The sequence below is a fragment of the Manacus candei genome, unplaced genomic scaffold (assembly GCF_025592945.1).
Source record: "Manacus candei isolate 608988 ecotype Guabito, Panama unplaced genomic scaffold, ASM2559294v1 h1tg000060l, whole genome shotgun sequence".
Taxonomy (NCBI): domain Eukaryota; kingdom Metazoa; phylum Chordata; class Aves; order Passeriformes; family Pipridae; genus Manacus; species Manacus candei.
Window position 1 is genome coordinate 1,535,849 of NW_026138108.1, and position 21,938 is coordinate 1,557,786.

At 38.1% G+C, this 21,938-nt stretch overlaps 2 protein-coding genes across 2 annotated transcripts in view; both read right to left on the reverse strand.

Annotated features, from left to right (window-relative positions):
• Positions 1-21,938, reverse strand: part of PDHX (pyruvate dehydrogenase complex component X) — a 173,812-nt gene that overhangs the window by 113,409 nt on the left and 38,465 nt on the right. The window lies entirely within an intron of this gene.
• Positions 1-21,938, reverse strand: part of EHF (ETS homologous factor) — a 33,968-nt gene that overhangs the window by 11,565 nt on the left and 465 nt on the right. Inside the window, exons 2-4 of the mRNA XM_051804148.1 lie at positions 4,191-4,290; positions 1,470-1,715; positions 1,090-1,149 (exon numbers count right to left, since the gene is read on the reverse strand). Coding sequence (XP_051660108.1) covers positions 1,090-1,149; positions 1,470-1,715; positions 4,191-4,287 — 403 coding nt within the window. The 5' untranslated portion in view covers positions 4,288-4,290. The remainder of the gene's footprint in view (positions 1-1,089; positions 1,150-1,469; positions 1,716-4,190; positions 4,291-21,938) is intronic.

Consider the following 21,938-nt stretch of genomic DNA (forward strand, 5'->3'; position numbering starts at 1 on the left):
CCACCGTGCCACTCCTGATTCGGCATATCTAGGAGAACCATATATCTGTTAGTCCTTTCCAGGATGTGCAGCTGAGGTACTTTACCCTGCACTATGTACCTCTAGTAGTAGGAGGAAGTAATATTATAGTAAGATCTCGTAAATCAGGACTTAAAGGATTACTGGAGTTACCTCTATGGCAAGCAGCAAGGCTGCTGCATGAGCATCAGCCATACTATGCAGGCACAGGCAAGGAGTGGATTGCAGATTACAAAGCTTGCCTGCTGCAAGGAGAAGGTGAATGGTGTCCCTGGCTGGGGAGGCTGGGCTCCTACAGGTTAGTTGAATAAACTGGCTGACAGTATTTGTCGGAGACACCACGTGCAACAGATCTGTACTTGTTCTGCCAGGAGATATTAAAACGTGGCTCCTGAATGCACCCACATACAGAGAGGCTGGGACTAGAGGGATAGAGAGTGTTTGGATATGGACAGGCAAGGAAAGACAGTGCTCTGGCAAAGGAACCAGGAAAATAATCGTGCCTGAAGAGGACAGTTGAACCAAACTGAAGTTCTTTCTTCAGTGAAACAAAGTCCTGTGAGCAAAGGGATCTAGCAATGAAGATACCAGAAAAAGAGACTTCAGTTTCTTGAAATATATGAAGAAATTGAAATGTAATGGGTTTTTTTCTCTCCAAGTTGTTAGGTTGGGAAATTTCCTAGCATTTCAGACATTAAAGGAACTTAATAACAAAATATTTTTTCTCTCCTTTTTTTTTTAACTGGACATATTGTTAAAATAGTTGTCTTGGAATCTGGTGAATGAAGCATAGAATGAAGTCCTCTACAAAGCTGCATTCATTGAGCACCGCTAATGATTTCAACTCTGACCATTAGTGTAGACTGCTGATACTGCAGGAAAAGTGACCATGAGCATGTGGTGTTACCCAAAACTTCAGAAGCAGATATTGACTAACATTTGTGTTAGTTCTTTAATTCTGCATGATACACTTTCCATTTTATTTAATGCTGTTTTGATATCTCTCTCTTGGAATGAACAGTTTCCCCTTTTTGTCACCATCAAAAGACAAGTTACCCAACTGTCACTCACCTGTTTGCTCTGTCTTCACAATGACATTATGAGATTGGTACATATCACTACCACACTGGCCTGCAAGAAAGCATATGGCAGATAAAACCTATGAGAATGAGCACAGAAGAATCAAAGGTGTTAGCTACAAGCAGCAACTTCCACAACTAGCCAGAGGACTAGTTTTGGAGCAGGAAACATACCCTTTCCTCTTGGTCCACCAGAATTCTGGCTTAAGTCCTATCTTAAAATTTAACATTATAGTAAATATAGAGCTATAAGCAGAATAGCAAACACAGCAACTATGATTTGCCAGGTAGGTCTCTGGGGAATGTGAGAGGCTTCTGAAGATCTCAGAATTCAGAGCACTGTACATGTGTCTCTGTCTAATATCTATTTACCATTCCATTTTAGGTGTTGAAGGTTGCTGTAAAGCAGCTGTCCTGCTGTCCCAGCTGCCTGAGTGAATTCCTGCAGGCTCATACTACACAGATGTTCCCCGTTGATATCAAATTCCTGGAAAGGTATGCAGTTGGCATCCAGTTGGTTGGTATCAAGGAGATGCTGCAGCCACTCCCAGACTTGAAACTTAGTCCAGTACTGAGGGTGTATTTCATGCCACTGGGTTCCATAGAAGCTACTGGATACTGGAAAAGAGAATAGATATTTACAGTCTCTGTCAGCATAATAGTCACCAACAATATGTCATCAACAATAAAGATCTATGGCCAATTGCCTTGGAAGTCCGCAGATATAGACACTTTTCTCAGTCCTTAACAGCGACTCAGTAGCTACTGCTGGAGAAGATGTTGGGGGGGGGGGGGGGTGCGCCTCAGTTTTCCAAATGAAAACTGATAATTATTTCATTACATATCTCTTCACTGACTTAATTTTCAGGAATGAATTTAGTAGTGTTGGCTAAATACACCAAAATTCTTTGATGGGAGACACCTTACAGAAGTACTGTTGAAAAGGGATGCGTGAGGCAGTAATTTTAGTGCATGAGAAAATGATGGAAAAGCCTTGCAAAATTCTCATAATGTGACATGGAGACTTTCTCTGAATAAGAACTTTGTAGGGATTGAATACGAATTGTGGGATTCAATCAAAGAAGGTTAAAAGCTAAGGCTCTCTCATCTTGCTCCACAGTAAAAGCCTGTCAGTGTGGGCCACAGCTTCATGACTGATTTGGCATTCAGATGAATGCATGTTATTGCTGTAGTAAGGTAAGGTGGTTTCTGAATGTAGTTATAAAACTCATTTTTAGTTATGGAAGCTGCCTAATTTTCTTGTTATAATGAATCTTTTCTTGTTGATCTTTCAAACTGTTCTCAGTCATATGTCATTGTACGACAATAATTTACATGTGCAAGTGAAAGAAATTGTAATCGGGATAGGATAATTACGTAAGATAAGAGCAAAGGCAGGACTGCTTTGGTCTGACCTCACAGAGTTCAGTGCAATTTATTTCTTGGGAAAGGAGGGCAATGGAGTATGCCAGGCAGAGGTAATGGTGTGATAAAATGTTCACAAGTGGACAAACAGTTTAATATTGAGGGAATGAGAGATTACAGAAGGAGGAAAGACTGCCATGGCCTAGCTCTGCAGTAGTCCCACTTCAGGATATGGCACCAGTCTTTACCAGTCTGCCCTAGAAGAAGATTAACTACACAGCTGTGAGAAATATTAACAACACTGTAGATATTGTTAGAGGACCACAAGCAACAGAGTTGGCACATTTTAGGAAATCACCTTCCCCCAGGTGCCACTAGACCACAGGTCTCTTCAGCTGAGATACAGGACACAATGCTAGTTTTCAGGTAAACACAAAAAAAGCATAGTTACTTAGGTTTCTTTATCAATATTAGCCAACAAGGCCTGTGTCAGTAACTTAGAGAATTTGCGGGACTGTTTCTCATCCTCCTGTTGAAGGCTTTGAAGAATGAGTGTGGAAATGATAAGAGCGTGGTATGTCAGAGACAGCTTTGATGAAGCTGTCAAATATCCCCTAAAAATGAGGTTGATGTGTATTCTTATCACTTCAGAAGGGTAAAGTAATTTCTGAGGCCACTAGAATCCTAATGTAAATGAAGATATTTTAATGAGAGGAAAAAGCAGCTAGGTAAAACTAAGTGAAGTCATGAATTACTGTGCAGTCTGGTCTGAGATTAGATGTCCCTGTCCCTCCAAAACTTAAGTGAATCCTGAGAAGTTTCACACTGGAAATTTGAAAATAGATCCCCACCATTTCCCCTCACAAAATCCTGTGCAAAGTGAAAGTCAGCCAGGACTTTTTTTCTGCATGACTCTGTTACAGACATATCAGCACATTTATTAAGTGCATGTTGATGTATTCCTGTGTATCTAGAAATTGCACACAAAAAAAGAATAAGACTTTAATTGAGTGGGAACTTTCATTGTAAGTTCTGTTGCAGCATTATTTGGATTAGAAGGACAACAGCATTGTGTGTTTTTCTGCTTAGATTTTAAGGTTTACCTGTCCACTGAATAATTAAAAGAATTTTGCAATTATACCAAGTACTATACATATATATAGAGAGAGGTTTATATATATATTTTTATATTGAGAGAATACATATGAATACATTTTTATAGACACAGACATATAATCAGAAAACAGTAAGAGGAAAAAAAATATCTCAAGTCACAAGCTATCTAGCGCTCTAATGCCAGTCTAATTAGAAAGCTATCTAGTACTTTGAGTGGAAAAAAGCAAATACAGTAAATCAGCAAAACGAATATTCTCCTGGAAAGCCAGAGAGGTGATTAGCATTGAAGAGTAATGCAGGTTCAGAGGAGGTGGAAGGGGTAAAGTAAGAGAGAAAGAATTCTGAACCGAGAAAACAGAACTTTTGGCACTTTCAACACAATTTAATTTTAAGAAAAAGAACCAGTAAGGAAATTAACAATAAACTGATCTGGTTTTCAAGTTCAGTTTTTTACTAAAAAAAATAACAAATGGAAATTTTTGTTACCAGGAGTGAAACTCCAGTGGATTAGTACTACTGAATATAGTACTTGTACATGCTTAAAGGTGTAGCAGTCCCTTTCCCCTGGCTCCCCATAAAGAACATGTCTCAGAGTGGCTGAATTGCTCCTACCATTGCATGTGGAATATCCGTCTGTCCAGGAAGGCTGCTGGTGGAGTAGATTACTGCTGGAATTGATACTCATTCTGCCAGCTCCTTCCAAAATCATGATCTGTAAGTGAACCGAACAGCTTGCTTAGTGAGCGGTGTCTAGTCCAAGAGGTAAATGGCAAACAAAAAAAAAAAATCCTCTGAAGGTGAAGTAAAGAGGCCAATTCCATTTGTAGAAGATACAACTGAAATCAAGAACATGTTGACACAACCCCTTTTCTACTGCCACAAAATCTTCTTATGATAAACATTACCATGATTAATTTGCATATGCAAGAAGCAAGTTTCTACAGCTGCCCATCCATAAATGAATAATCTGCAATCAGAAAAGAAGCCGAATGAAAAGACAAGGCTCCTGACAGAGCAATACATGAAAACTACCAAGCTTTGAGATATGAAATACCAAATTGTTTTACTTTTTTTTTCATTTTCAAAGAGAAATGTGATTTAAACATTCTTTCCTTTTTTCTTTTTTCTTTTTTTTTTTTTTAGGAGAGGGAAAAGACTTTTCAATAACTTCAAATTCCTACAGTCAACTACAAGCCATGCTCAGAAAATCCTTCACACAGAAGGATGCACATAATAATGCTATAGGGAGGTAGCATTATAGGGAATATCTTGTCAGTTTCTTATCTGGTCTGTGTCAGCAGAGTCTATAACACTTCTTCGTAACAAATATTCCAGATCATACATTTCAGATCACCAAAAAAAATTAGACAGTCAGAGCTCTTAGAAAAGAGACAACCATTGTTATAACAGAATTGATATTTTGGAGTGACACCACCCCCGAGATATCATTCCTTCTTTTAAGAGACACAAACTGTCTTTACCATGTATCTTAGCATTAGCACCATGAGAAAAATTGTCCTTTATTTTTTTATACTTGAAAACCCCCTACTTGTATGATATTTCAGAAAATGTCATGTACTTATCACATGCTTAATCATTTCGGTGAAAGTATACAAAATTCCCCAATAACGGGTATTTTATGTGATCTTTCAGTGGTTTAAAGTTGCAAATTTTAAAAATATACATTATAACCATAGACATTATTTGAGATGGATATAGTAATTTGTTAAAGATTATAAAGGCTTTAGATTGTTATTGTTATATAAATAAAAACACTCGCACACACACGAACAACAAAACCAAACCATTGTTCAAAAATATTCTAGGTTGAAAGCCACAAAGTCCATAAAAACAAAACATTAGACATCAGGATGGCATGTGCACGCAACTAGATTTCACCTTGGAATTAAAAAGATTATGAAATACAAAATGGACTTGTGAAGGTTAAAGTCACTAGTCATGGCTGTTTATCCACTGAGGCTAATGAAAAAGCTTCCACTGAGAGTGCAGCCTGACCCCCTGCGAGATCATGCCAGCTTTTTGGTAGAAGAAAAGGAGACAATAAAAACACTTACAGCCTTGGTTTTAAGGGAATAGCCTGAAAACAACCTGGGTTGGTATTTTGCTCTGTCATTTAAAATAAATCGTGCAACTTAAAAGTTACAAGTATCTCTTTCTTCCCTCCCATTTCTCTACCCCTCTATATATTTAGAACAGGAGAGGGAGAGAGAGAGGTTACTGACAACTGCTTAAAAAGCGAAAGCCTTAGGAAGTTTATCACAGGGAATGGTGCTTTACAGTATAAACTATTTCAGGGGCTTTTTTTTTTTTTTTTGGTAGCTAAGCAGAATGGCAAGATCAAACCTGGGGTGATTTAACAGTTGTTTTCCACTTTTTATTCTAGCCAATGTGTAATTCAGTGATCACTAGCAAGGAGAATTTAATTTCTCATGGTACGTATACGAGGTTATAAAATATTAACTGTTTAGATATGTATGATACATATTGTCCCACTGTGGCCAAATAAAAGATGACTATCATATCAGTCAGTACATTTATGCAAATTAGAAGAGAAGACATTTTTTAGCCCTGTGTAAAGACCTCACTTAGTTTGTGAAGAAGAAGGTGTAAGGAAGGATTTTAATTTAATATAGCAATTACAAAGATGTTCAGCATAAAACATGTATATAAATTATATACTTGATGTGTAAGAACTTTTAGGAAATAATGCATGTTTGACAGCCAATACATACACTTCTGAGGTTGTACAGATTGATGATGTATCAAGTTATTTCTTTAACTTTGGTTTTAATCATTAAAGATTACTAGGTATGAATGAATGAAATATTAATGAACAAGACCTTATTACAGTATCAAATAGAGGTAAGCTAAAATACCAGCTATTCTGGGAAAACTATAAAACTTGAAGATTAGCAAAACACACTTAGGAACCCAGTTTGGTAAATTCCTTTCTTTTTAAAAAATTATAATTTGCACTTAATGTTCAGTTTAAATCTATTAATCCGAAGTCATATTTACAGAAGCCATCTCAGAATTTCAAGTATTGTGTTATGTGGTTTTGTATTCTGCGACTTCTGCGGTTTCTGGAATTCTACACAGTTTTCATAAGTGTTACTTTTGCAAACACAAATGTGTCTGGGAAAATGTGTGCATATGAAATGAAGTTATCTCTGTGTTCAAGTTCCTGTGCAATTTTGCCCTGAAAATTCAGTTCAGGTAAACTCTCATTTTTCCTTCTTCATAATTAATCAGGTGAATTTCCAAACCAAAAGATCCTATGACAGTTTGACTTGGCAACTGAAGCTATGGATAGTTAAATAAATTAAATCATGTGTCTTGCATAGTTTTTTCACCACAGCAGTAACTAAAAACAATGCACATTAGAGATCTGAATAGAATCACTCTGATAGCTTTTCTCCTAGATTTGTGTTTCAGTTATTTTTCTTTAAAAAGTTGTCTCCCTGTCACAGTCTAGCAGACAGTTGCTTTTCACAGTATCATAAACATCATTAGTAGTATTATCAGATAATGTGTATGGAACTTTCCCTAAAATTTAATCAATCAACACATCCCATCTTTGGAAGCTGTATTAGTTATCTCAATCAGAAAAACTTTCAGTATCACCTGTAGGAACAATTATGTATGAGAGAGAGAATTTGGAATATGACATTAATCATAGAAACAGGACTGGATTTAGCTTTAACCCAAACTTTACTTTGTTCTGTGTATTACTCAAGGAACAGGTGTTTTAGCGTCTTGAAAACTGTCAAGTCACCTCCTTTATCTTAATGCAAGGGTGTTGCTTATTTGGAAGTCATTCTAGCACTTTGTTCAGGAGGTGTATAAAGTCCTACTAATATAACTTCCACGCCTTTCCTTGGAACCATACAGCATTATGCTCAAAAATATGTATCAAAACTAAACTGTGATTTTCTTCATGTCATCCTGTATATGACTTTATTTGCTAAAAGTTCATGGAAGATTTCTGCTTATATCAGTGTCACATCCCATACTTGGAAAGATTTTGAGTCAGGATATTGGAAGCAGTGTGTTCTTCATTACTTTAGGGCCAAATGCTCAATTCTCCCTGGTGTACAGACAAACCTGGTTAAAGGGTGTGAAACCTCAAGGGGAAGGACATATAAGATGTTCAGTTTTCTTTTAATTATAGTCCATGTATCAAAGTGAATGGTGGAACTAATGAAGCCTTGTTTCCTATGAATGTGTATCTTGTGGTTGGAGTCTCTAGTGTCTAGTAAGATGTGAGTGCTGATTGAAGTTTTTCCCACGGTTGGGGCATTCATAATATCTCATTGTCTCAAAGGAGTGAGCTCCAGCGTCACTCTTTCTTTCAAATCAAGTATTAGTGGATTTTCCTTCTGTACTTGGCAGCCAGTTTTCATTAATCCTGTAAAAACTTCGTATCTCTGGGACTTCTACCCCCATATCAAATTTAATTAAAATTGGCAATGAAACTCAAAGATTGTTACAGGCCAAATACAAAAGCCAAAACACAGACCAAATAACCACAAAAGCCTCATTTCCTCAGGAAACCATGCTAAAAAGGGGTTCTAGCTGAGCTGAGATTTTGGAAAATAATATGAAGATCTTGAGGTATGTCCCTCTGCTAAGACATGGTACATTATAAATGAAAGCACATGTATATACATGTATATACTCACATGTATTTTTATACACATACATACACACATACTCCTCTATGTCTGTGCATTTCAGGTGACTGTACACACCTCTCCATTCTACTTCACTGAAGAGGAGCTGTCTCTGGAGTATAATCTTACAATGCCACTAGAAACACTGCACAGATACGAGAGGAAGCAAATAACACTTTACTCAACCAGCACAGTTAAATATAGTTCTGCATTGACTTTCAGCAAAATTCTTTCCAGAGTCATTCCTATTTGAAGGGATGAATCCATTTCAAAAAAATAATCTTTCACCTGTATTCAATATATCAGGTGATACTCAAAGGCTAAACCCTGAAGGCTTCTCTTAGTGAAAGCTCTCACTGGAGTCTGAAGAAGTGTTGGCCAAGTCACAACCAGCAACTTGGCAGTAACAGGAGGTCATTTGCTCTGCTCTTCTTGCCTTTCTTTACCACCTGACCACTCTGAGTAAATAGCAGTAATGGAAAGAGCAAGGAGCCATGGTCTGCCCATGGAGCAAATCCAGCATTGCAGAAAAACATATTTACAGATCCTTGAACCTTGAACACTGTATAGTGTGCTCTATGCAAATTATTTTATTGCACTACAGGTGTGCTCTGAAAATAAGTGACTCTAATAGCCATTTCCACATTCAACCCAATAAGTCTTAACATCCATATAATGGGTTTCTCCTTTCTTTGAACCAGAATCTATCAAGAACAGCTCCTATTAAATGACAGGAAAATTCTGAACACAGAATGAAAAGCAAATAAGCAGTACAGAGAAAGTGAATTAATCCTAAAGTAGTAAAACCAGAGTGATTGTTCTAATATCGATTTGTGTAGTTGCTTATGTCATGACTCTGAAATGAATTAAGGGAGCGAGGAGGGGGGAGCCCGTAGAGGAAGTGGCCTGAAGTCCTCTCATTTCTAAAGCCATGCACTCTATGCAAAACATAAAAATTATGTCTAGGGCAAAATTGACTGAAACTGCTAAGCCATGACTCCACCTGTAAGCTATGCAAAGTCTGAGAGGGACTTCTAGCTGAGACAAGCTCAGTGCAGCTCCTCCTGGCATGTCCAAAAGGGTGGATCTCTTTTGGCGTATTTACCAATGGGATTCTTCCCCATTTTTACCCTTTTACCATCATGGCTGAACTTCAAATGTAGATTTCACCTGGGCCTGTTTTCTTTGAAGTGTGTTATGTACACAGTGAAGACACAATCCCTGCTTTTCAGGGTTTGGAGTTTATGGAACAAGTATCTACAGAGTATGTTAAATATTTTAGATCATTACTACACCTTGGATTACAGTCAAAGACTTAAACAGTAATCTAAAATAAATAATACCAAGTGATAATTGCAACTGCAGAGTAACAAAATCTGGATTTTTAATACTTCTCTTGAAAAATGAAAAGATAACTAAGTGGGCAGAATTTTCAAGACATCGGAAACAAAGGACGTGTAAAACACAGCACGTGGACTTGTTTTACACATGCGGCTACTTTGGAAACATAAATGCATTGTACTTTTAACGTATATGATCAATTAGCTGCTTTGCATTCCAACCACCTATTTTACATCTCTGGTGGTGGTAAGGGCAAAATGAATATATGAATGTTGAAAGCCTGTTTGCATTTTAGTGTGAGCTTCTGTAGTGGGTCTTCTGTTATCTACTGTTATGGGTTTTCTTTTTCCCTTTCACTTAATGTGTATTACTGCCAAGGCTTCAAGGCCTTAGTCTGAGTCAGTGTACCTATACATACAGTTATGGCTGACCCAAAAAATTGCCCTATGACCTTTATCTGTCTGATTTGCAAAGGTCTCAGGTTCATCCTTGGTGTCTGTGCCAAACTCCCAGATAAGATATCATCCTTGCCACAGCTCAGTTTCAGATATGAAACTTTTCTGCAATGTGCTAGCATCTCTTCTGGCCACATAGATCCACATGTAGCCATTACATACTGCTTTGTTTCCATACCTTTGGTTTAGTGGCTATAAAGCAGAGAGAAGCTCAAAAGAAACAATTTATCTGCAGGCGGATTACTCGCAGGGATTCGCTTCACAACAAAAAGCTCAACTTTGAACCACTTTGCTATGACCTTCAAAGTACCATTCAGATGACAGCACATACAGTTTGCCCTATTTGATGATAACCTCAAGACTCACCACTAATAGAATTGCAAAAGCTTAGAGAGCTTTGAAGAAAGTTCATACAAAGAAACCCTCTGATCACATTCAATATTTGTTGTAAAACATGCCAAGCATTTGATGCATTTCATTTTTAGTCCATCACATGTACCTTTGGGCCATAGTACTGAAATGTGTTTACTGAATCCCACTATGAGTGTGAAATTCAAGGAATTATAAGAAAATTTTCTAAATAATCTCCAATATTGTTTTTATTCAGGATTCCGTTTTGGGGCTTTGGGGGCCAATCTTTTTCACTTCTACACCTCTCTGAAGTGTACATTCCTATGCTTCTGTATTTTTGGTGTATACAACTGTGGTTCATATGCATAAACCCACCTCTGCATGTGCAAAACTGACTCTTGGTGAGCTTTCAGAGACTACATTGAGACCTAGATCATTTAGTGTTGTGGGCTTTTGGAAAGGAAGAGTTTGGTTTATTCTTTTGTTTTCTTTGAACCTTGTATATTAAATGTATACATGAAGGTAAACTGAAAGACCAGAAAAAGGAAGATGAATAGAAAAGGAGTGTTTAACATTTACCTACATTACAGATAGGATCATGATAAACAAAATCAAATAAAGCTTGATTGGAATATTTTATTACTGAAGATATTATTTTCATGATGCACTACAAGGCAACTGTTGTAAGAGATATGTGGTGGTTGTTTTAACATGTTCATATGGAAGCTTCAAAATCTTGCATATATATTTTAACTAAAGAGAACCTTGGGTAGAAAAGTTAGGATCTAGATCTGTATCTGAGCTATCCCTCTGCTCCAGGGTTTGGGTTTGGTTCTTATCTCTCTTTTAACGATGTAATTTAAAGACAAAACCGTAGTTCAGCTTCCTTTTTGAGAGAGAACAAAGTTCACTTTATGAGTGCAAAAAAAAAAAATTACTTGATGATATACAAAGTCTCATAGGTTGTTTTTTTCTCTGACCCTTTTTTCCCCAATAATCTTCATATGAACTGACTTCAATTTTCAAGGCATTCATTAGTCAAATGAAAATAAAAGGGAGACTTTTAAAAGAGAGGGGGTTTGTTTGTTTGTTTTTCTAAACCAAAAGCAAACAGACTGGAGGCATAGATGTGTCTGACAGTGCTAACTACCAAAGGTTTGTACTTTTGCAAATTTTACCCATAGTCATGTTACCTTGGCACAGAAAACAGTGAAATGGAACCTGTCACATAACAAGGATCCAGTGTTGCAGATCCATGCTTTCTCGTCACACCACAGGCTAGATGTGTGTCTTCTTGCCATGTCACTAGTTTTTGAATATGAAAAAAGCAGGATCATAACTTATTTTACTGTCAAAAACCTCATTCTCCTTTTGCAGCAGTTCTGTGCACAGATCTGTACAATATTAATAAAATTGCTAGCCATAGAGCTAGGGCAAAAGTGTGTCAAGAAAAGGTTTTATTTCTTGTGATAGATGTTTGGTCATATTTGCAATAATGTATTATCAGAATTTTTGGAACAAGTAGATAGATTCACTAAAAACTGGCCGAAAAAAAGCAGGCTGTTTTCTTTTTTTATTTTTCAGAGTTGGCACTGCTTTCATTACTGCCTGTACCATCTCAGCAAGTTCATGATAATTTGGGTCAACCATTTTTTCCTGAATATTTAGAAGTCATTTGTCATAGATTCATCAGGCTAGCCTCAGGCGTACAGAGTCTTGGAAACACAATAATGGGAAAAGCTCCCTTTGCTCTTTATTCTTCTTTCAGCACTTAACACCACACCTCATGGAACAACTCCACACCTCCTTTCATGTCCTTCCTATCTCTCTGGTACATCCTTCCTCTAAGCAGGAGCCAGCTCATCTCCCTAATCTCCTTTTGCTAAACATCTCTCTTTTGCTTATAATACACTAAATATACAAATGGCCAAAAAGCACTCTAGATGGCCCTTTAACTTGACGAGCCACACGTCTATAATTACGCATGAACCTCATCAGCTAACAAAATATTACCATCATGTTCTAACACCTTCTCCTTTTCCCTTGGCTCTGGTTCCCCCACCACTTCCCTCTACCTTCCACGACAGCTTCTCTTTGCATTGCTTTAAAGACTAACAGCATATTGAGGGAAATGTTTTCCATACTGCTAATATAGCCTGTGTGACTGTTCAGTTGTTAGTGAATAATGACAATAATAACAATAATAATTGCGCTTGTATTCATGTTTGGCTCTCATTAGATGCTGAATCGTTGCTGACATAACAGCTACTCAGATACGTGCTGCTGCAGCAGCCAGTATTTCATGTGGAAGTTTATTTTAACCACTATCACCACTAGCACTTCCCTTTTGTTATGGGGCTGGTCTGGTTTTCAACAGTAACAACCACTAATTTACCACTTTAAAAATAAAAAAAGGGTTGTTTTTTTTTTCTCTTTTACTTTTTGTAAACTCTGTTTCATATATGTTGTTTTAATAAAGGGCATTTGCCTGGAAACTGCAGAGTTCCTTTTTGGGGCTGGTTTCTGAGTGAGAACATAGGATGGAGACCCAAAATAGGGAAGTGTCTTGGGGAATGTGCAAATTTTCCCATTGGAATTACCACTTTTTACATGAATTGATTCATTCAATCAACAAACCAATTGTGTTTTTTATTAACATGAGGGTCACAGCACAAATTAACTGGGACAGAGAAGCTGGAAATTAAGCATAAAGCATTTTATCCTAAATTAGGTAGCTTCCCGGGAATCTAACCCAGTCAATAGCAGTGTTTATATCTTATTACAACCCAGGGACTGACTAACCACAATCTGATCACATTCTTTTGCTGACAAGATAGCAAAAACATATTTCAAAGAGGAGATGTAGCACAGTGCTCCATCCAGGATGCTTGCTTGCCCTGCATTCCTCTCCAAACTACCAAATCCCAAGGTGGGTATCTGCTTCCAAAGGAAGGTGTCCCTAGGAAAGCTGTTAGTGAAATAGCTCAATGGAGCTCACTGAGCCTGCTTCAGAAAGCTGCTGTGAGACCATTACTTCGACTGCCATTCACCTTTGCGTGTTTGTGTGGTGTTAGTAAACATTTACTTGGAGCCCAGCTGTATCCATGTGGTTTCTTTATATTGTGTCTGTTATGAAAAGAATAAGAGCTGTCTGCTTTACTGCTGGATGTAGCAGCAGGCTCACTTGCCCTGCATGCACAGAACTTTAGAGGAAGCCCCGTACCTCCCAGAGCCACATGGCACTGAGGCAGTACTTAATATATATGCTGTGGCTCATTTATGCTCCCTGACTTCAACCAGAAAATGGAGGAATGAATTTTCCTTGCTCTGCAGCCACCTTCTACAGGTAAGTCAAGAAGTTATGGGAAATGATGTCTCCCCACTTCTGTAAAAGCCAAGAATACCTTCCTTGTCTCCCTCTGGCCTGTGGTTAGAGGAGCAACACTTCCGTGGTGTTGCTCCTTCTCACCTGGCACAGCAAGAGCTGCCCATCCTGTTTCCATTGATTTCTCCAGTGGTTGCATTAAACAACACAATGGAGTATTTATGTGTCAGTGTTAGGAGCAGGTTATTAAGTAAAACCCACCGTAAATAGAGCCGTTAATTCAGTTGCTGGCATGGCTCTCTGTTATCTTCTCAATACCTCCCAGAGGGTATTAGTCTTACCCTTTCGTTTGAGTTGGCAGCAGAGTTATTTTTTTGCACCTGCTGCTCTACTCTGATAACAACACAGGTCAGCTTTGATTTGTTGGAATATAAACAAAAAAAGCAAAGCCTGGCATCTGCCTCAACAGCCGGGGCCGGTTTGACAATAGAGCTTTTCCCATTGGGTTTTGCACAAATGTGCTCTTTCAATTCTTATGTGAACTCTCTCCTGCTTCGTAAATAGTCCTTTGCTACAGGATAGCCTGATGTCAGAAAAGAGCTCAGCTTTGCCATCAACAGAAACCTCAACCGGTCAAAGTAACACGCTGTTCTAAGACTGAAGTCAGAAAAGTTATACAAAACACATAAAGAAAAATCAGACACAGTGGTTCCAAAATTACCGGGAAAAAGCTGCAAATTAAGTGTAAATCATAAAGGAACTTTCTTGAGAGAGAAAAAAAACCTGAAGGATTGGGAAGGTTTGCTTTCCCGTATGGGAAATCACTCCAACTCTCACTCTACTATTTTACGAGAAAAAAAAATTGAGTCTGTGAGAAGTGCGTACTCAGCTGGGAACTGAGCTACTTTTAAGTTCTTCTGAAACTGCTGTAAGAGCACCTATGGTGATGGACAAACCCCTAAAATACTGACAGCCATAGAGCAGAGAAGGAAGAGTCCACATAGACAGAAAAGGCAGTAAATAGCACAAAGCATAGAAATTAAGGAAATATGTCCATATTACAAATAGTAAAATTGAGGCACAGAGCTGAAATTATTCACTTAAGTCATATAACAAGTCAACAGAGAAGTCAGTCCAACTCATATCTTCCAGCTCAAGCTCCATTGCTATCCATTGCATCATGTTTCCAGCAAATCTTTCAACATGCAGATGAGTTAGGTTGAATGTGGTTTTTTTGAGGACAGGTAGAAGGTATTAAGTAAGGGAAAGAATTCTCTACAAAAAAAGAGACCTGTTCAGACTGAAACCAAGATTCTTCTATGCATCATGGCTATTATGTGACTAGTAGAGATTTGAATGATAAGTTAGCCATACAATTAAATCTGCACTTGAAGTATGAAATCAAAAAAGCTGCCCTTGACCTATGTATGACCCTGAAAATGAGCTAGAAACTCCTAAGTAGAGCTGGCTGAAATTCAAAATGTCTGTTCTGTGGAACTGTAGGTATTCCAAGAGGTTTTTCCTTCCTTTTTTTTTTTCTTCTCTTTTAATCACAACGAAAGGAATTTTAAAAAGAAAGTTCCCCCACAGCTGGGAATCAACTGACATGTAAAAACCTATATTCAAAGTGTCCAAGAATCAAAAGTGCAGCTCAGCCTGTTATGTAGAGTTAGTTATTCGTAAAAGACAGAAAATGTGAAACATCAAGCTACAGTGTTGCTGCAAAAAGGCAGTAATGTTACCACAGAGCAGCTGCGTTGGAAGCCATAAACTTGCCTAACATGGCTGTTGTGTACCAGGGTCACCAGGGAACCCTCTGTAGAGCCCAGCCATGGTAATCCTGAAATGCAGGCAGGCTTTGCAGACTACCAGGTCTGACTGCCTCAAACACCTTGGATGTGAAGTTGGCGATCCTGTTGCTCCTCTTTCACTGAACACTTGTATTCCTTTTCTTCCCCCTTATTTCTTTTATTTCTCCTTTTTAAATTATTTTTCCTTTTTTTTCTCTCTCTTTTGTTTTTGCCTTTTATTTAGTCAGACTGGCTGACCTGGACAAAGAAGTTTCTCTCAATACAATCACAAGCCTGTAATCAGTAAAACAGACAAAAATATCATCTCCAATTATCTATCTTCGGCACAGGAGTGCCAGGTCTTACAGAAACTGCAGAGTTTGTGACTGATCTCCAGGATGGGGGCTGGAGTAGTCAGAAATAGGAAAAAAACCCTTGCTTCCTTCAGTTTTATTCTTCAATTCCCCTGTACAGGTATGTATTCAGTTTTTAAAATAACTGGAACAGATTTCAAGAACGAAACTAATAAAAATGGTTTGGGACTATTTCAAGCAGCTATTTTCCTCAAAAAGAGATATATTACCATGGAATTATACCTATTTTAACAATGTTCTCAGAAGGGAGTGTTAGCAAAGACCCTTATAACAACTATTTTCAGGTGCTGGGGATTTTTTTTCTTCTTTTCTTTTTGCCTTTAATGATTAAATCTTCATTAGATTTTTAATATTGAACACGTGTCTTAGCATAAGGAAGGCTGACGCCTTGGTCCTGCTCCTTATAGTCCGGGGTTTGGGGAAGGGCAGCCCAGGCACACCAGCTCTCAGGCCATGCACATGTTCCTGCCAAAGGAAACCTGCTGTGGCACAGGGCAAAAGCTGCAGGCATGGAAGTCGCAGGCAGCTCAGTGTAGGACTCTTGCCATGAACAGCCCCTCACTCAATGCAAGACAACCATAGTCACTCATTCATACCTACTGACAAAATACACATAGATGCCAAATTCCATTAGCTTTGCATTTTAAATGCAGGAGCTACGCAGATTAGCAAACAAAATTGGCTGAAACTGGAGAAAATATTTGAACTCCTATTTTAAAAAGTATGGTAAGAAAGCCTGTACAGGAGATAAGGTATGTGCAAGTCTTATGAGGAGCATCTGAGGAAATTGGGGTTGTTTAGGTGGGAGAAAAGGAGGCTTATGGGAGACCTTATCACTCTCTACAACTCCATGAAAGGAAGTTGCAGCAAGGCAGGGGTCACTCTCTTTTCTCAGGTGGCAAGTGACAGGATGAGAGGAAATGGCCTCAAATTGCACCAGGAAGGTTTAAATTGGATATTAGGAAATAGGCTGACGAGAGAAGTGGCAGGGTCTCCATGCCTGGAGGTATTTAAAAGACATGTTGATATGGCACTTAAGGACTTGGTTTAGTGTTGGACTCAGCAGTGCTGGGCTAATGGCTGGAACTCAATGATCTTAGTGATCTTTCCCAGCCTAAATGATTCTATGATTCTACTTGGTGGAGGCTGCTTGTGTGAGTGTTGCATATTGGAGTCGGCTACGGGCAGATTAAGAAAATTTACTGGATTGACTCTTATCCAAAAATATTTAATCATTTGAGATTTTAAAGAAGGCAAAGAAGTTTCTACCTGTTGTTTCAAAGGATTACAGCTCCATCGTTAAAAGTCTTAGAGAAGGTAAGGATATGTCACTAAATGGAGGAAAAACTATATCTTTTTCATTTTGTTCATTCCACTTTTGATAAGTCTTACTCATCACCTATTAATTCAGTCTTCTAGAACTTTTTCATCTTCCTCTATCAGGGCAGGTGCCTGGGAATATTAAGAGTCTTTTATGTAAGTACTATGTTAGATCTCACTGGAAAAGGGATGAGAACGGCATCCTGACTGTGTCAGAATTTGACTCCTTGATAAAGCCCCTCCATTCTATGAGACAATTGCTTAACCAAACATACTTTAAAAGTACATCATCAAGATGCAGGCTTCTAAACTGTTGTGTAATAATAATTATATGTTACAGTAAAAATCATTAAGAAAGTTTGGGGGTAATCATCATATCACAAACTTAGTCTGATTCCTGACCATAACATCTTGGGCAATTTTACACAGATTCTTTAATTATATAGCAATAAAAATTAGTTCTCTTCTCACTGCTAAATGAAAGAAATCCCAGAACAGTTTTAAAAAAACCAAAACCAATTCTTCTTATGATGGCACCAGTAATTTGGAAAATAGAACATATTTTTACACATAGTTGCTTAATCCTTACAGACTTGTAGGGGTTCTGGCTACATCTAATTGTGAGCTGAGAAAATACTTCAAACGTTTATGTCTGTATCCTTCCTCCCTAATAGGCAGGAACCTTTATTCTATGTGTTTAAGTAGAATTACTTTCTTTGCACCGCCACAAAGCAATTCTCTTTTATTACCCCATCTTATTGATATATAACCAGTGATTACTCAGCTCCAACTAGCTGTTTTGTCAACTAGTTCCCATACTCTTTCCTGTGAAGCACATTTCACAAGATCAGCAGAGGAATAGGTAATGATAACCATGTGCAATGTCAGCTTTTGGAAAGGGAGCCTTTGAGGGTTCTTCGTCAGAGGGAGACATGCAAAATGCCAAGTGGCAGTTGATTGCTCCACTGGCTACATGACTCCATGTTTACTCATTCTTGCCCATCTGTAGACCAATGACCAACAAATGTCCCAAGTATTTTAGGCATTCTGTGAGGGATTTGGTGCAAACTACATCCCCAGTAGAGCTTAAAGGAGCTCTCATACTAAGACTGCTGATGACTTCCACAGAAACAAAATTAATTCTTACTTTTTCATATAACAGCTGTGAGAACAAATCCTTTGCTTAGCCTTTCGATCAGGAGCGTTACTCATTAATTTCACCATTGCCAAGTTTGCAATGTTACCTTTTCTTGAAAACTTGCTGAAATACTTCCTTGGTTCATCAGGGGCCAAAATACATGTAAAGCTGCAAGTGTGCTGAAGGCAGGGACAGAGAGAGAGAAGTAGACATTTGTGGTTCAAGATCTGGAAGCGCCCTTGAACACTGGGCTGGCTGAGCAGCTGAAGCCAGAGCACTTTTCTGAAAATGGTGTTAAGCTTCACCAATGTTCACAAGGCGCTTATTAGGAAGAAAAATTCATGAGTTTATGGTTGAAATTCAATAGTAATGAAGCTGTGAGATTGGACAGAGACTTCACTAAACATCACTAATTAGGCAAGCAACAAAAATAGTGTTTCTGTTCATTTCCTCATGTACAGCAAAGCCTTTATATTTGGTTCTACCACATCCTAACATTGTGTATCATTAGCAATGACAAATGACAACTAAGCTTATGACCCTTTTCTTTTTACATGTTGTTTGCTGCAGGAATGCCCAGACCTCAACCAGAATACCTACTTTACAACTTACGAAGAAACTGATGAGAAAGAGAGCCCTGAAATACCACAGAAAACCCTATAAAGAATGGGCACATTGCCCTCAGAATAAGAAGGGGGTATTCCTCTGTATCTGTATCTTGTTCTCAGCACACTGACCAATTTTTAAGTCAGACAGGTATGTCCTGTAGCACCCACTTTCCAACCTATCTCTCCGTACACTAGGTCACATCTCCGGTTCATGGAGATGGTGTTCATAGTATTGCAGAAAGAGCTCGGGCACTTTTGTGGGGATTGAATCTGCACAAGTAAATAGCAATAGAAAGCATGTGATTGTAGACTCCACAGAATAGATCCAGGCTACGTTGCAGTCAGTGAAAAGTTTCCATATTTATAAAGACCGTGTAAGGGGTGAACAAGGAAGGAAAGGTAAGCACTCATTCTGGAAAGGTGTCATGGCTCATGGGCAGTTCTCTGAGTTCACTGAATCAATAAAATCTTTAATCCTCTTCTGTGGGAATTGTACACAAATACACACTTCTTCAGCAGGTGTAGAATTCCAACCTCAAAGGGGGTTTTGGTGCAAATTGCTGTGGGACAAGCAACCTGCTAGCATGTCCCTCCTGTCTGAACATAGACGCACCTACAGAAATCCTTCCTTTTTTCCTCTCTAATCTCTCTTCATCTATGTTTCTGGATGATTTTTCTTTTTTAGTTTGATCTCTCTCCATTGCAATTTGCTACCTTGCACCTCCCAGACAGAACAAGTACAGATGTTAATGAAATACACCAGGAATGACAAAAAATTGAGGAAGCTCAATGGGAGCCAAATTAATTTTTTCTTTATCCAACTTTCCTATTGTCTGTTTCCACCACTGCTGAAAATCCACAACACCCTGAGTAATATGAAATTACTATGGCAATACCACAGCATATTCTCTCAGGTGACAGGATTGTAATAATAACCCACGTTAAACAGACCACATTCTATTACCTGATCTTGCCACAACTGGGGTAATATACACTGCTGTGAAAGGCTACCCAGTTTGTGCCGGGGCAAACAAAGCATTATTCTCCTCTGATACGAGAGCATTTAGTAGTATGACTTGGGAAAAATATACTTTTTTACCATCCTTTACAAATTACATTTTGAGCGGAAAAGAATGGAAAAACTACTTACAAGGAAACATCAACTCCATTAATGATAACCTCACCTCTGCATGTAGGACCAATGCTTGAAGAGGAGAAGGGTGTTTGGAGGATTGTGGCTCTAATAAAGCCTTGAGCACACTTCATAAACCCCTGAACTGGAATTCCCAGTATATTGATTCATAATATCTCTGTTTAACACTGCTGTTCCTACAGACTCTGTCCAGTCCTGACATCCAAATTTCACAGATGTTGAAAAACTAGAGGAGAACATCAAAGTGATTAAAGGATGGAAAAGCTTACAATGAACCAGGTTGAGATCCTAGAGGGTTTTACCGTTCTGTAAGTTTCTCATGAGAGAAGCCTTTGGAGCTTAGGCTACCACAGCTATCAAAGGACTAGGCTAAGAAAAGACTTGTCCCTAGCTATCTATACAAGGAACAGAAATTTGTCAGCCAGGGGCATTTCACACTAACCATGAAAAGACAACAAAATCAGATGGCTGAATGTTAAAGCTAGCCCATGTCAGACTGAAAATGAGGTAAAATATTTTTAGAGGAATCGTATTTAATTTCCAGGACACTTAAAAAAGTTCTGGTGAATTTCCCACCATTGGACTTCTACTTTTTTTTTTCAAGATTGGAAGTTTTCTACAAGATAAGCTCTACTTCAAGTCATGTAATTATCTCTGAAAAAATCTGGCAAGTTCAATGTTGTTATTGCAACAATCACTTGGTTTTGAAAATTGCAAGGGCCAAGAATTAAACTGTCATTGGGATATTTACAAGAGAAACACCTTAATCCTGTTGTTTTTCGAGTTTTGATTGCAATGTTTTCTTTAGTTCCTGCATTTGCACTAACTATAAAACTGCTATATTTTCCAGTTCTGGTATTTGCTACAGTGAAAAATAGATGTCAGGAAACTGGCTTAAACTGCTACCTACAAATTTGTTATCAAAACAAAACTTAAAGGAGTGCATTTTTTTAATTTCACTGTAATTTTCACAAATTACAGGAAACACTGGTGCAAGTTAGATATGTTTAACAAAGTGTCAGGTGAGAGAAGTACAAATAAAACCACTAAATGAAACTTTTACTTCAAGGTTCATTTCTGTCATTATGAACTTGTTTAATTGTCTAAAGAATAGGAAAGATAGGAAAGACAGGATAGTTGGATGTACTTTAGAGGTAAATATGACATATATTTTTAGATGAAGTAATCCAAAAGCACATTACTGAAATAATTCAATAACTTTATAATCATATACACAAGAGTTATGTGCTTAAAATGTCTCATGTGGTGAAATGCAAACATTCATCACTAAGTCCATCATATATATTTTACAAAATCAACATACATTTGCAGTAGCTTTTCCTTTACATTCACTTCTACAATTACTTAAACAACTGTGTCTATACCTTAAGGGGCCAGTTCTGGTTCTATTAAAATAAAATTACCATTGGAACAGAAACAAATTAAACAAGCAAAGACACTGCGGGCCTCACACTATATTTACCTATCCAATGCCTGAGCCGGGTTCTTTGTGGTGCTTTATCTTACTTAGAAGGGAATAAGCTCAGTAGAACCCCCCTCACCACAGAACTGCCAAGAAACTGCCTTGAGGCTGAAAGCAAGCCAAATTATAAATGTACTTTAGGATTTTTTGTTACGAACACAGTCACCATCAACATCCTCATCACCAAAAGCAACAAAAATACCGTAGTTGTAAAGCGTCTCCCACTTCTGCAACACAAGTACTTTCAACAGGATTGAAATAGTCCACTTTTTTGCCCCTTGTCTTACTCAACAGATGATCACTGTTGACAAAAGTAGCAGATTCAGGA